General features: G+C 42.1%; 1 protein-coding gene across 3 annotated transcripts in view; it reads left to right on the plus strand.

Annotated features, from left to right (window-relative positions):
• The window catches only part of mta1 (metastasis associated 1), a 40,268-nt gene extending 26,784 nt beyond the window's left edge, over nt 1-13,484 (plus strand). For all 3 annotated transcript variants that reach the window (XM_023951359.2, XM_023951358.2, XM_078941098.1), the window contains 14 exons: nt 1,009-1,072; nt 2,040-2,157; nt 2,842-2,944; nt 4,726-4,825; nt 5,075-5,263; nt 5,716-5,790; nt 5,954-6,012; nt 7,187-7,323; nt 7,639-7,790; nt 8,806-8,995; nt 9,088-9,177; nt 9,799-9,954; nt 11,385-11,530; nt 12,649-13,484. In XM_023951359.2, coding sequence (XP_023807127.1) covers nt 1,009-1,072; nt 2,040-2,157; nt 2,842-2,944; nt 4,726-4,825; nt 5,075-5,263; nt 5,716-5,790; nt 5,954-6,012; nt 7,187-7,323; nt 7,639-7,790; nt 8,806-8,995; nt 9,088-9,177; nt 9,799-9,954; nt 11,385-11,491 — 1,540 coding nt within the window. In that variant the 3' untranslated portion in view covers nt 11,492-11,530; nt 12,649-13,484. The remainder of the gene's footprint in view (nt 1-1,008; nt 1,073-2,039; nt 2,158-2,841; nt 2,945-4,725; nt 4,826-5,074; nt 5,264-5,715; nt 5,791-5,953; nt 6,013-7,186; nt 7,324-7,638; nt 7,791-8,805; nt 8,996-9,087; nt 9,178-9,798; nt 9,955-11,384; nt 11,531-12,648) is intronic.
• The last annotated feature ends 1,723 nt before the right edge of the window (nt 13,485-15,207 follow it).

Here is a 15,207-nt window from a genome sequence, read left to right on the forward strand (position 1 = left end):
GCGTGGCATCACGATGGTGGTCTCTCCATCGGGATGTCAGTCACCCATCACGATGGACGATGATATCGTCCATCGGCACAACCCTAATCTACAGCCCCTCTGCAATCTCACATGCATTTTTGTGATAATTATGGCAAAAAAAAAAGGTATTAGAAGTTAAGTTAAAAGATTTAAAAACTGTTTGATGTGTGTTCGTTGTGGTTTCAAGACGTTTAACAACTAAGATTCATTGTGTGCTGAGACGCTGTCACTTTAACCCAATGCATCATGGGAGATGTAGTGCAAACAGCCGCTGATTGCAGATAGACTCGCTTCTTTGAGCTTCATGGTTTTGTTCACTTGTTCCACGGTCTGGCACCGGATCCGCGGAAAGCTACACCGCTAAAGATGAGCTTTAGCTGGTATTTTTGTTGGAACTGAGCGACTTTATGAGCTAAATCATGACAAGGAAGTGAAGACTTTAACCACTTCTGATTGGTCAGACTGATGACGTGTGATTAAGCCTCCAAGAATGATTGGTGGAGACAGTTAAAGTTCAAAATGTCTCAAGAACAACTGAAACAAATAAACTGCATTATTGATATGAGCTAGTCATGAATACTCTTCATCATATTCAGTCTACTTGGAAGATAGTCTTGGTTGATTTTTAAGGACTTTGAATCATAGCTGCAGTCACTGAACTTATACACACGACTAATTAACTCCTGGTTTTACTAGTGAACTATGTTTTCTACTTTTTACTTTATTGTTCAAGCTACTTCACAGAAATGTTCTGTTCAAGTTTTACATTTTAAAATAAGGTTCATAAAACAGGGATAGGGAACAACTTGGATCTGTTCATTTTACATTTGTTTTAAATTGGATCAGGGCCAAAAGAATCCAAACAGGACAAACTGTGGTCCGGGGAGCCTCTTTACTCCTAATCATTAAAAATCATTTATTCTGTGTTGATCGGGTTATTTTTTTTTTTTGTTCTGTGCTCTTTCTTACATTCTGGTCCTCCTCCAGGGGAAAATGCTGCGTGACTTTGCTGAACGAGACCGAAGCCCTGAAGTCGTACTTGGAAAGAGAGGTTTGTGTTTTAAGATTCGCACTAATTTAAAGACGGAGACGCACAAGGGGGCACAAACCCCTTGTCTTCATGATTTTGTAGCAAAGTAGTTGAGACACAGGCGTGTCGTACAGATTTTGTTTTTTAAACCCCTCAAATCCTGCACACGTGAAGTGCTGTTCACATAAGTGCGAGCTCCTTGTTTGCATGCTGACTGTTAGAATTTAGAAAATTAGACGATCAGCATGCAGCCCGTGTGGACATCCTATGGACACTTGCATATCGCAGTAAGGGACCAGGGCACGCACCCCACTAACGACGGCCTTACGGCACCGCACGACAGCATCACCCGCACGTCATCCGTGCATTATCCTCACAAATACTTTACGATACACGCATCACACACACATGACAATGGTACGGTCCCTTAAGGGAGCCGTATGAAGCTCAAGACACCCCTGCACCCCCCCTTAAGATGCAGCCACTCCTCTCTACGACCTTCCAAGGGCCTGGACAATCCTAAAAACCTGGAGCGACGGGACAGGTCAACCCCCACCCCCCACCTCACCCGTATAAGGCGTAATCCTTTTGAGTCATGTTAGCGGTTTGAGTGAAGCTGACCTCATGCTTGGACAGTAAACGGCTTTGCCTGATCGGTCGGTGCCTTAAAAGAATATTTACCGACGGTGTTGACTAAATTCTGATGGGGTGTACAAACTTGATCAGCACCTCTGTGTTTTCAGGCTGGGGGGTGCGAGGCGTACAAGAGGAGATTCTTGCTTTCAGATGAATAATTCAATGTGTTGACTCAGAATGTTCCTTTCACGGACAGTAATGAGGAGACGAGAGACTAGCAGAGCGCGCACACTCGCATGCGGACACACACACCGATCCGCCAGGCGCCCTCCCCTCCCTGGTCGCTCGTTTGCTTCCTGTTCCTTTGCAACCCCCCCCCCTCTCATGGCTTCCTGCTTTCTCTTTTTCCCAGGATGCTTTCTTCTACTCACTGGTGTATGACCCTCAGCAGAAGACTCTGTTGGCTGATAAGGGGGAGATTCGAGTCGGGAACAAATACCAGGCGGACATCACCGATCTCCTCAAAGAAGGTTCTTTACCGGCGAGCAAGCCCTCATTCACAGAGAAACCATGTTTTTTTCTTCCTCTTCCTGGTGCAAAGGGTCTGCATTAAAATAAATCCACTTTCATGACGTTTCTGCCTCTAGCCGCTGTTCACAAGTGAGAAGGTCTCAGCTTTGTTTCCATGGCGATCACAATGTGACCATGTGATTGCGCACAATCGGAGCATTCAGAATTTTGCCGTCTGCTGCACAAGTGATGACTGTGCAAACGACTGGACGACTACTGTTCTGTCTGCATCGTCCTCCACGGCTACGTTCTCCTGTTCAGACGATGGAAAACGAATTATAGTCATTTATGAAAATGACTCTCACTTCTTCTGCGTGAGGCCATTTGAGCCTCTACAAAGTACTACGAGGCTCAGTTGTTATTTTTTTCTTAAAGGTTGAAGGATTTTCTGAACCTTTTGTACCAAAACTTTCCCTTTTGAATTGTGTTTCTTGGCATAATTTCCCATACAAAGCCATGAAAAGCGTTCAGGTTGCACACTGAGCAGTTCACTTGAATCATTTGTCTGTTTTCTGCTTGAAGCTCCAGCAGGTTGATCTCATGCTGGCTCCACTCCCATTTTCTTCAGCCTAGATTAAAAAAAAGACAACCCCAAATGAACCAACCGTGTGTGAGAAGTTCCCTCCCTTCATTTGTGTCTCCAGATGAAGATGATGACAGGGACCTGACCAAGATGGAGGAGAAGGTGTGGGAACCCAACAGCTCTCTAACAGAGAAACAGATTGACCAGTTTTTGGTCGTAGCTCGGTGAGTCGGAGCAGACGAGCTTTTTTCCTTAACCTCGTTTCCTGCCTGGTACATCAGAAACATTATTTAGACTTGGATATTAAAACACAAACTGAACGGATATGATTCTGTCTGGAAAACGGGAGGGGGGGCTTTCTTATCAGCTAGAAAAACTGTTGATTATTTCTGTAATCGAGTGAAGTATTGATTAGTCCACTAAGAAATCAGGAAATTAAACTGGAAATAACTGCTCTTCATTAAAGAATTGATATGCAGAAAAGAAAAGATTGTAGAAAGTCAGGCGAATGAAAACATACAAACTTTTAATGTTTTTACTATAAAAGGTGCATTTTTTTGACAGTCTTCTGTGAAAAATGGTATCTAGTAGAAAGAAAGGAATCATTGTTTATGTTCATTGAATTGTAGCCGCACATTAAAACGACTCACTTGTTAATTAATTTCTCAATGTACATGAAGTAAAGTAATAGATTTTGACTCTATATATCACTCATTGAATGTCGCACTTGCCTCCTAAAATATAAAAGATGTATAATATACTCACCATGAACACCTCCCTCTGCAGATAAAACTTTAGATTTTTGCTGCTTACAGCGTCTACTGATAATTTCTAACCTATTTTTTACTTTATTATTGTGGTTTCTATGGGGGGGGAAAAGCAATTTTCAGCTAAAATTATGTGCATCAACTAACAGTGTCATAAAAATACGGTTTGCACAGACTGGGAAAATTTAAACTGATCATCTTGTAAAATATAAAAAAATGTATTAGATAACATAATAAATAAGAAAAATCAGAGTTTTACATATGTGTTCCCTCGCTACATTGCAGCTCACCTTTCACAATTTTTTTTTTATTGCAATTTTGTCTACTTTTTTTTTTTTTTTTAGCACATTGTATTCTGCGTCCTGATTGGCTGTAGACCTTTTGTCGATCAATCTCTGCGTTTACTGTACAGAATGTGTATAAATCTTCTTTTAATTCTATAATACTGGTCTTATTTTTCTACGAAGGTTTGAAATTTGATAGTCTAAACAAGAGAGAAAAGAATGAAAATGGTTAGTTATGTCTGTCTTTTAAAACGTGTATTCAATGTGTGATAATCCTACGTTGCGGATTTTACGCATCGCAGTGTATTTTTAGAATGTAACCCGGTACAATAACAGAGGGAACGCTGTTTTATGAAACTCTGGTGATCCGTTATGTCACGGCGGACGACTGTCTGCTGGCGTTGCTGATGAGACGTACCGGAAAACATGTGGGAGTTTTTTGGTATTTATACGAACAATAAAAAAAGTCTAGTCTGTTGGAAACACTGTCGGTTTAGATTGAGTGTTTTTGCGTCATTTTATTGAGGCTTTGCTGTGTCTTCATTTACTATCTTCTTGTCATCGATCTACTTTTACTGTAGTCGGCAAAAGTTTGAAGAGGAAAATCTGTGGCGAACATTTTCAACATTTGTTGTGAAATGACCCAAATCAACACTGACGTTTGCTTTGTTTGCGACTGGAGTTAACCAGGAAGTTGACAGAAAAATCTTTGAGTGAGACAAAAAGATTTCTTTCAACATCTTTGAGTGTTTATGTTTTGTTGATTCTGATCTCCTTGTCACACATCTAGAACAAAGACATACATAGAACAACCATTCAAACATAAAACAGTAACTAGTTAGAGTTGTGGTTTCATCTGTGAACCGTTGATCTGGGTTTTGGAATCAAATCGGATTTAAGATGTTCTTCCTTCCCGTAGTGACGAACGTGTAACTTGTTATCTTTGTCTTGCAGCTCAGTAGGTACGTTCGCCCGAGCGTTGGACTGCAGCAGCTCGGTGCGGCAGCCGAGCCTCCACATGAGCGCCGCTGCAGCTTCCAGAGACATCACTTTGGTGAGACGAAACTCGAAAGCTGTGATTGTTTTGGGGCTGTACTTCATAGTATACAATCGTGGGCCCTAAAGGACTACTGCTAGTCTGTGCCGGCCTGGATCTAAACCTTAGTTATAAAAGATGGATGAGAAGCCTTTAAGCCCAAAGATGGACTCCAAAATCTGCCAGAAGAGCTGCATTTTTGCATGAATGTTGCTGGAGTTTAGCAGCTTCAACAAGCTGAAGCAGCTTTTTCCCTCTCGTCAATAGTTTCACGCCATGGACACCCTCCATGCCGCCGGCTACGACATGACCCGGGCCATCGCCGCGCTGGTGCCTCAGGGGGGACCCGTCCTCTGCAGGGACGAGATGGAGGAGTGGAGCGCCTCGGAGGCAAATCTGTTTGAGGAGGCGCTGGAGAAATATGGCAAAGACTTCACAGATATTCAGCAAGATTTTGTAAGTGTCAAACATGATGGAATATTAAAGGAAAAAATACAAAATATAGACGTTCTGGTTCAATTCAGCACAAAAAAAAACAGTAGCCATGCTGTCCTCTTTCGCGTTTGAGTACCTGAATAAATGCTCAGGGGACAGCCACGCTGAACTAAGTGGAACATTGTCAATGTGGTTATGTCACATCATGAGGCAGTCTGCCCCCTGGTGGCCAGATCCTGACAGTGCTGTTCATTCTTGGGTCTGTTCAATCCAGAAAAGAAAACCACAGAATGGGTGGGGCGAGTACTGAGGGCAGCAGCTTCCAATCAAACTCCTCCAGCAAAAAAAAAGAGGAAAAAAACCTATAAGAGCACATTTGATGGGTCAAAATGTCCCATTTGGTTACATTTTTAAGATTTAAATAACATTTTATTTTTGTTTGTTTAACTATATTTGTTTCTATCTTCCTGTAGTTGCCCTGGAAATCCCTGACGAGTATAATCGAGTATTACTACATGTGGAAGACCACAGACAGATACGTGCAGCAGGTGACTGTAGTTTCTACTTTGTATTAAAGCTCCTTTGCTGCAGCTGCTGGTCATCCTTTAAAAAATTCACATGTTGATGATCAGACAGTTCTTCTTTTGCACTAAAGCAGAAAAACAAACTAAAATCCTTTTGATTTCTTTTTTTCCCTCCAAACTGTTCCAGAAACGGCTAAAAGCAGCAGAAGCAGAGAGCAAGCTGAAGCAAGTCTACATCCCCAACTAGTGAGTTTGTCGCAATTAAAGGTTTTCTTGTCGGACCTGTTTTATTTCTAATGTTTGAGACGCAGAAATGTTTTTTTTTTTTTAATCATAAAGTAGCAAAGCTTCACAATCTGCTCTAGAGATGCAGCCACTGGAAAAACATGCCATTTCATTTAGAGCAAAATGGAGAAAAAAATGTCAATTTTTAAGGATATTAAATCTTTGGATTTTCCAGCCGAACAAAAGAAACATTTAATTGTGCTTTTTGCAGATACACAACATTAATTATGATTATACGAGCATCTATTCAAGGTTATTTCACACTTTGTGTGGATTTTGATTTTAATTGTATGGTGAAATAAACAGAAATGTACTGGTTGAAAAATATTTTGGGTTCTATAATGAAACCCCTTTTTGGAAACACATGTAGCTCATACTGAAATTTTTTTTTTACCTATTAGTTTCATTGGTTTTTATTAGTACTGGGCCTTTTTATGCCTTTTTTTAACTTAAATTTATTCTTATCATATTTTTTTATTTTACAACAACCCCAGCATCTTTTTTTCCTTCTCTTTATTTTTCATCATATTACACAATAGTTCCACAATCAACTCCAAACAGTAAATGTTGTAATTTTTCAATGCAAAAATCACAAAAATTGACACAAAAAAAACACATAAATCCGCAAAGACGAGGAGAAAACAAAATGGAAAAAAGGAGCAAACAGGCAAAGGCTCACTAAACTCCATACAGTGTTTCTGGGCTATCAGAATTATTATCACAACTGTGTTTTAAAGCAAAGATTTCAAAGCTAAATAGCTTTTTGAAATCTTTACCTTTGGTGGGGGAGGGGGGTCGTTTCTGCAGTATTGTGAAGAGCTGGTGTGATTGAATTCCAATTACAAACCAATGCTAAATGCTAAAAATACTGTTTTTATTTAATTCACACGATTGCATCCGTTTCCCTGTTTTAGTCAGTTTCTTTTCAGTCATCTGTTTATTTTTATTTTCTAATGGTTTTTCTCCTTTTATAGAGTTCTACTATGAAATAAATAGGAAATATCTGCCATTTCTCCTCCTAACGTGTTGGAAAGATCGTTGGTAGCCCATAACATGTTTCCGTTCTCGGTTGAACTTCTCGGATGTGCTCGTCTCTTCTGGTCTGATGTGGTCTCTTGTGCTCGGCTCCCTCCAGCAACAAGCCCAACCCAAACCAGCTGAGTAACAACGTCAAGCCGGCTCTTCTGAACGGAGCGGTGGCTGGAGGCGTCCCGGGACCGCCGGGCTCGGGTCAGATCCCCGGCCTGGGCAGAGCCTGTGAAAGCTGCTACAGTGAGTCACTCCGATCATCAACGGTGCGGCGCTCTGACAAAATGAGATCATCAGCCCTGAAGCGCTCGATTATTTTAACGGTTGTATTTAATTGACTGAAAAATGATTAAAGTTTTCGCTCCTTCATGCAAAAGCATCTGTCGTTTTTCTTCTAGTGTTGTCCGTTTGGCTCTTTTCAGAACCAATTTATCGTTTTTTTACATTTCTTTGAACAAAACCTGATAACTAATGAAAATTCATATCAGTGCTCTGTTGATATTTTAGGATGGAATTGAAGCCTTTCGATGAAATTTCTGTTTATTTGTGTGTTTGTAGCGAGCAGCTCTTACCAGTGGTACTCCTGGGGCCCCCCCAACATGCAGTGCCGCCTGTGCGCCTCATGCTGGACCTACTGGAAGAAGTACGGCGGCCTGAAGATGCCCACGCGGCTGGAGGGCGAGAGGCCTGGACCCAACCGCAGCACCATGGTACGAACCCACACGCCGAGCTGAGGCCTCACTCCTGACTTTATTCTAAATACGCCGGTCCCGCATCTAAAAATCTCCATTTGGTGATAAAAGGATGTGTGGAAACTTGAGGAGAACGTCAAGTTTGGAGGAGATTAAGCTTCTATTTTAGAGAGGAGGAACATCCCACGAGAACCCAGTGTGTGTTTCCTACAATTAATGTAGGATTTACTGAGAGAACAGATGAATTATAACGAAAAAAACTTCTTGACATGAAATGTAACTTAAAAAAAAAGGGCACAAAAGTCAATCTCTTCATGCAGGATGTAAAAGTAACTTCAGCTTTTGTGGTTCTAAAAGAGAAAGACTTTCTGCAAGAACAGAAAGGTGGGATTTGAATCAGATCTAGACGTAAACAATAAACAAATTCACATAGCTGCTTCTATGATTTATTTCTCTGAATTTTGTCATTTCAATTGAATCTTTGCTGTTGTTAAAGACCCATTGATTAAAATCACCTTTTTTGGTGTTTTAAACATGTTTTCATGGCATTTTTCTCATGATGGAGGATGTATCTAAAGAACATTGAGAAATAACATCACATTTCTGAGTATTTCTTTGTTCTAATGGTTGTGAATCAGGAGCAGATGAAAAAATACAGTTTGCCAAAGAACTGACAGAATATAAGCTGGTTGGGCCACAAGCTCCCCACTACAAACTCTCTGAGACGGGGAGGGGAAGGGGGGCGGGGTTGCTAAATGCCAGCTGTCCCGCACACCGTTTAGAAGCAAATTCGTAATAAACTGTTGCCGCTCTTCAGAAACTATGTCCTAGAAAATGTCCTGGTTTCGGCTAAAAACGGCAAAGTGATATTCGTGCCAAAGAGGATTTGAGTGGGTCTCTACTTATACATGCTTCTGCTTATTTAAAGAAATGTTTTTAAGACTTTCTGACTTGTAGTGAGCCTGTTTAAGGGGGGAATATTAACTTCCTTACATTTAGAGGGAAATCCGGTTGACCTCTCTGTCCCCCCCAGAGCCCCCACGGCCTCCCTATGCGACACAGTGGCAGCCCCAAGTTCGCAGTGAAGACCCGGCAGGCCTTCTATCTGCAGACCACCGCCCTGACCCGGGTGGCCCGCCGCCTCTGCCAGGACATTATCCGACCGCGATTTATGGCCAGGCACCCCTACCTCCCTGTCAACACGGCGTCCATCAAAGCAGAATGTAAAGCCTCCGTTTTATGTTTTCTGACTCCGTATTTTGTCTCTTCATTGTCTCTTAAAGTGTTTCTTTTTGTTTTATTTTGTGCCCTGTAGGCGCACTACGGTTACCAGACGGGCCCAAAAAGCCTCTGCCACTGAAACCCGTGCAACGTAAACCCCTGGAGTCTGTGGTTCGGTACTTAGGTGAGAATCTGCTGCTCAAACGGGCTTCAGGGATCATGGAGGACATGAGCAGTGAGGAGCGCAGGAAATCACAGGAACTGTCTTCAAATTTCTCCCTTTAGAGCTTCACGCTTCAGAGACTCTTCTTGTGGCATTTGGAGTTTTAAGTACATGAATGTACATTTACTTTGTGGTTACTAATCGGTAAAATGTGTTTATTTCCCTGTAATTACAAACGTATTCATTAAAGTCCCACTCCGATTATCTTTGATCTATTTTCACAACGTTCCCACTGGTCTTTTAATCGCGACGATGTGATTTTTGGCCCAAACCAAAAAGCTTGTGTCGTTTTCCAGGACATAGTTTCTGCAGAGCGGCAGGAGTTCATTAGAAATCATCAGAAGAATGACACAAACACAATTTTCCTCAGTGGGTCTTTAAATTGATGCCATTGTGGGTTGTTTTTTTTTTTTGCATATGAAGTGTGAAACTTGATGTATTGGAGCCTCAAATGCTCATGGCAGCTGTGGTTTTTAGTGCTGCAAATCATTTCCTAAATCTCTGAATCAAAAAAGTTGAACCAAAAATCTTATAGTTTTGTTTTGTTGAAAGATTTGAGAATTTTTGTCTTTATTTCTTTAGAAGCACATCCCCGTCCTCCGAAGCCAGACCCTGTGATCCGCGGACCCACCATCTCAACAGGCAGCTTGACCCCCATAAAGTCCTCCCCCATCCTGAACAACGGCTCCCCCACCATCCTGGGCAAGCGCAGCTATGAGCAGCACAACGGACTGGATGGTGAGCGCCCCCTGCAGGCCGCCCGCTGTAGTGCAGCCTGTCGGGAGGTTCCTGGTTCTTCCTCAGCATGGCTGCAGGAACCTCTGCATCTCAATCATTTCAATCCCTCCGATCGAAACGGCTCAAATTTTTCCCTCGTTTGCCTCAAGTTGTCCACAGTTTGCTCTGATTTTTTTTGGGTGGGGGGTTATGTCCCAGTTTTCATTTGGCTGCATTGTGATGAGGGGGGTGGAAGATGGAGAGAAGAGGGAGGTTGCTGGAGGATGGGATCAGCCTTGCTGCTTTAGCTGGAGGCTATGGCCTGCGTTGTTATGGTAACGGTGGAAGATGAGGAGGATGGGGGGGGGGGGTACTGTGTTGGAGGAGAGCGCCTCCTGGTCTCTGAGCCCACCTCAGGCTGGGGCTGGAATAATGCATCAGGAGTTGGACCTCGGCCAGACTCGCCGTCTGATCCGGGTCCTTGCAGCTCATCAAAGAGGACTCACTTTCGGGGGGGTGGGTGTGGGGGGGCGTGTTGCAGCTTTTGGGGAATAATTTAAAACATGATTGTGAGATGCTTTTCTGTATGATTGTAATAGTTCAACCCCTTAAGTGCAGAATTATTTATCATTTTCCCCTTTTTTGTAAGTCAAAGTTCAGTTTAATCCTATCCAAATTTTTTATATTCTTGGTGACTCTGTTGGGAAGTTTGTGGGGCAGCTCTGTTGTTTCGTTCAGGAAGCAGACGCATTGGTGAAGAAACATCATCCGGATGATTTACCATGAAGATGCAGACAGGAAGCTCTGCAGGTTGAGAATCAAACAAGCAAACACCTCACTGCAAACTCAACAATACAGTCTTTCTGAGGAGCGAATTGTTTTTTATTTTGCTTCACTTACATCCGAATTCAGACGGAGAATGGTTGGTGATGCCTGCAGAGTAACTCGCAGTGAACTGAAATCAAATCTGACCAAATAAGATCTGATTTTATTTGAATCAGCTTCACTGTAGGATTTAGGAAAATACATGAATTGTGTTCACTGACAGAGTTTCTTAATTTGAGGAGAGTTTCACAGTGAGCCTTCACTGCATCTCCATCTGCGTCTTCTCTGCTGCAGATGTTTTAAAACTATTCTCCGCCTCGGTTTGCTTTGTGTTTGTCGCCCCCTGCTGGTGTAGATCTACACCAGCAGCTGACACATTGAGGCTTTTAAAGCAGATGTTTGTCTGTAATAAACTATTTTATTTCATGTTTGATTTAATGTTCTCAACCTTGAACGATTCTTTTGCAGGTATTTTAAAAAATATATATTTTTTGCTTTTCCTATATGTGTTGAAATGCATATATATATTATTTTTCTTTTTTTTGGTAAATTGAGGAAGTTCAGCCCTGAGGAGGCGGACGTGTTTGCGCTTCCTTTAAATCTGTCGTGCTGTGTTTCATTTGCAGGGAAATCCAAAGGCCTGACGCCACAGTGGGAAATCATGGCCAAACGGGTCAGCGATGCGAGCCGAATGGCGGCCTCCCTGCAGGAGGAAGTTCACGAACTGGACTGAGTTCCTGCAAGAGCGGCGTCGACTGCAAACCCGAGTGAGGTGAGCCGTGCAGCGCCGCTGGACTTTTCTATGGAGCCAAAAAAGTTTGTGATTCTGTTTCCATTGAACTTCTGTGTTTATTATCACAGTTTTATACCATGGTCCAGGTGAATTCTCAATTCTGATTGGCTGCTGGCTGCGCATTAAAAAGTGATATACCACAGTGATAACCGCACGTCTAAAAAAGTAGTTCCGGTCACATAGCTTCAATATTCTGGATCACTGCGCTGGCTTCTTTAAAACAAACTTTTGCTTCATCATCTGGACTAAAACAACCGGGAAGAGGTGAACTTTTTCTCTGATCATCGTGACCATCGGCATATATCTATGGCTTTTTATCGCTGGACATTGACCGCCCCACGTAACAAATAGTCCAAACTGAAAAAATAACAGGAATAAAGTATTTAAAACTGGTTGATTCGTAATTTCTTTTGTAACTGACCATAGTATAAGTGGGTTAATGGCCTTTGAAGTGTGCATCATCAGCCTTAACGCGTTGCGGCGAAAGGTTCAGGCTTCCACGTCGTGCGTTCATTTCTGATAACGCCCACTTCGTCGGCCATTAACCCTTTCCTAATTTTTTAATCCTCATACACTTTCATTTTAATCAACATATTCGCCGCACCTGATCTAAACCATCGACTGTATACGGGAACTGGACTGAGTGACCCCCCCTTCCTCCAGTGTTCCAAACAGGAAGTACCTGCTCGCCCAAAAGGGCAAAATCTCATAGACTAATTTAAACCTATCTTTTTTCTGGGTGACATCACACTCACTCACAGTCGATGATCTAAACTACGAAAATTCCTCACGTCTAATCCAACGCCGTGACCCAACAGATAAACGAACGTGTGAATGTTGCACGATCACGCTTGGCGGATGGCGGTTGGAGGCGACCACACAGATGAAGCTCCTGCATCCTCTTTTGTCTCCCAGCCTCAAATATCCCGTTCTCACAGCTTGTCTCCCACTCAGTTTCAGCGTTTACAGTGAGATGGGCTCAAATGGCGTGATCTGGCCCGGATCCAGAGGACGCCTGCGTCGCCTTCTTTGTTTCCACGGTGATGGCTTACAGGAACAACACACCTTCATCCTCTGCATCTCCTCCTCTTTTTCAGATGTGCTTTTAACATTTGAAGGCAGCTGATGGAAGCTGGAGCAGAGAGGAGGACACAGCATTGGCCACTTTTCTTCAGTCGGTCCGGTTCTGCTGGAGACCAGTCCATAGTCCATCGCTGGCGTCTCCCAGACGACGAGTCTGACTGTACAGGACTGTGTTTATTATTTACATTTCTCGTTATTACTGTCTTTGTAATTATTGTTATTGTTATTTTTCTTTTTTTTACCAATTATAATTCAGCTTATTGTTTGTCGATCAAATTATGAAACTTCCGAGGTTTTGGGGGAAACCGCCTGCAGAACCCTGTGAAGATCAGGTGGAAGAGGATTTTCTCGAAACCGTTTCTGGTTAGAAAGGAGACGCACTTTTCTTTCAGCTCGTCTTTTGTTCCTTTGAATCCGAGGACGCTGGCCGGCGCGTTTTCCGTTGTGAGCTGGTTCCGCTCTTCGGCCCGAGAGGTTTAACTTATTGAAGGAGACCTGGTGTTTTTTCTACCTTTTACACAGCTAATGCATCTATGCTTCAATTCTGTAATAAAAACAATCGAACGGAACTTTCCCTCTCATTTTGGCGTCTCCGTACCGGAGGAGGTGAAAGCTGTCAAAACTTTGCACTGATTGTTCCCTTTTCCAGCTGGTGTTGGCCTGTTTTTCTTACTCCTCAGAGGTATGCAAACAGGGTATATGCAAATCACCGGAGACTTTTCATTCCTAATGGCTTTGTATGTTATCAGTATTAGATCAGATTTGATGCTCAACGGCAACATGTTTTGTAAGGAAACACGTGAAAAAGCAAAAAAAAAAAAAGCAGGAATACAGTCTGCTTTCATGTCCAGCTCGGTGTCGGTGTCTTTATTGGGTCTTTTTGTGCTCAGAACTTCAAACCCAGGTGAGACGGACCTCCCCACTTAGACCTGAAAATCCCTTTTCTTCACAAAAGAACACATTTGAGGAGTCCCTTTAAGAGTTTACGGTGTAAAGACCCTCTCCCATCATCTTTTGATCTGTTTTCAAAGCGTTCCCAGTGTTTGTTTTTTTCATTATCATTGTCATTCTTTTATCCAAAACGTGTGACGGTTTCTGTAGAGCAGCAGTAGTTCGTTCAAAACTCACCTCTGGATCTGGGCGGGACCATTGGTGAGATGCAAACACTCTTTCCTGCTAGCTTACAGCCCCTCACACCCCCCTAGCCTAACATTACAGTCATAAGAGCTATCCAGCCGTCCAGTTTTGTGCCGGATCATAACGATGACGTACGTGGATCTAGTCATGAGGAGGACACATCAGAGTAGAGCCACGTTGGGAGCTTATGGCCCGCCCAGCGCATGTGTGACGTAGCACAACGTGTCTTTTTAAAACTCAGTCGTAGGGAAAGACAAACTTCTTTTCATTCCTCCAGTTTGAAAAAAAAAAAAAGTTGCTATTAAAACTCAGTTTTTGGGGCAAAACACGTTTTCCAAGTCATCGTTTAGTCCATTGTTTTTAAGAATTTTACTAAATTTAACTTATACAGTTGAAACCAGAAGTTTCCATACACCACATAAATACACACATGCTTTTTTTCCTCAGTCAGACATGAAATAAAATAAACTTTTCCTGTTTTAGGTCAATTACAATTAATACCATTATTTCTAGTTGCTATACGTCGGGCTAATGAGACTACAGGTTTTTCTTTAGAACATTTTTTAAATTACTTTTATCAAAGTCAAATGTTTACATATTCTAAGATGATGATTTTGGAAGCTTCTTATACATTTATTGACAGCATGTGAGTTGATTAGAAACATGCCTGTGGATACATATTAGGGCACATTTGAAACACGCTTGTTTTTAAAACCTCAAAATATTAGGAAGACAATTGTGGATTTGCACAAGTCTGGTTCATCCTTGAGTGCAATTTCCAGATGCCTGAAGGAGCCACGATCATCTGTTCAGACCAGCATGTCCAGCCATCGTATCCCTCTGGAAGGAGATGGGTTCTGTGTCCCAGAGATGAACGTCCTGTGGTCCGATATGTCCAGAACAACCCAAGGATGAAGGTAAAAGATGTTGTGAAGATGCTAAGAATGTGTCAACAGAGAAAGGAGTGTTGTACAGACGTGGGCTGAAAGGCTGCTCAGCCAGGGAAAAGCCAGATTATACATTTGCATCAGCTAAATGTTACAACAAAATGATAGTTTGGTATTCTGATTCTGTATTAATGTGCAGAATCCGATCATTATAGCAGAAAATTGGTTCATATTGGATGTAAATTAAACTATTATTTAAAAGAAAGATTTTCCATTTATTATTTGAACTCTTTAAACAAAAAAAGAAAAATACCTTTAATATAAGAAAGGAACTTAAATATTTAAAGGTCAGAAAAAGCTACCTCGGTTCTGAGTGGAAGACGTGTGATTCTCTGATTCCAGTTGACTGTTGTGCACCTGAGTTCACCTGAGCCAACATTGATTTTGCCAAATGCATTTGCATTAGTAAAGATGTGTTCATGCACATTGAAAACTCCATAGTTAACAATAATCTGAGTTTGGTAGTTTTTCAAGGTCAAAGGGGGGGCT

The sequence above is a fragment of the Oryzias latipes genome, chromosome 22 (assembly GCF_053564925.1).
Source record: "Oryzias latipes strain Hd-rR chromosome 22, Olatipes_Hd-rR_3.1".
In the NCBI taxonomy this organism is placed as follows: domain Eukaryota; kingdom Metazoa; phylum Chordata; class Actinopteri; order Beloniformes; family Adrianichthyidae; genus Oryzias; species Oryzias latipes.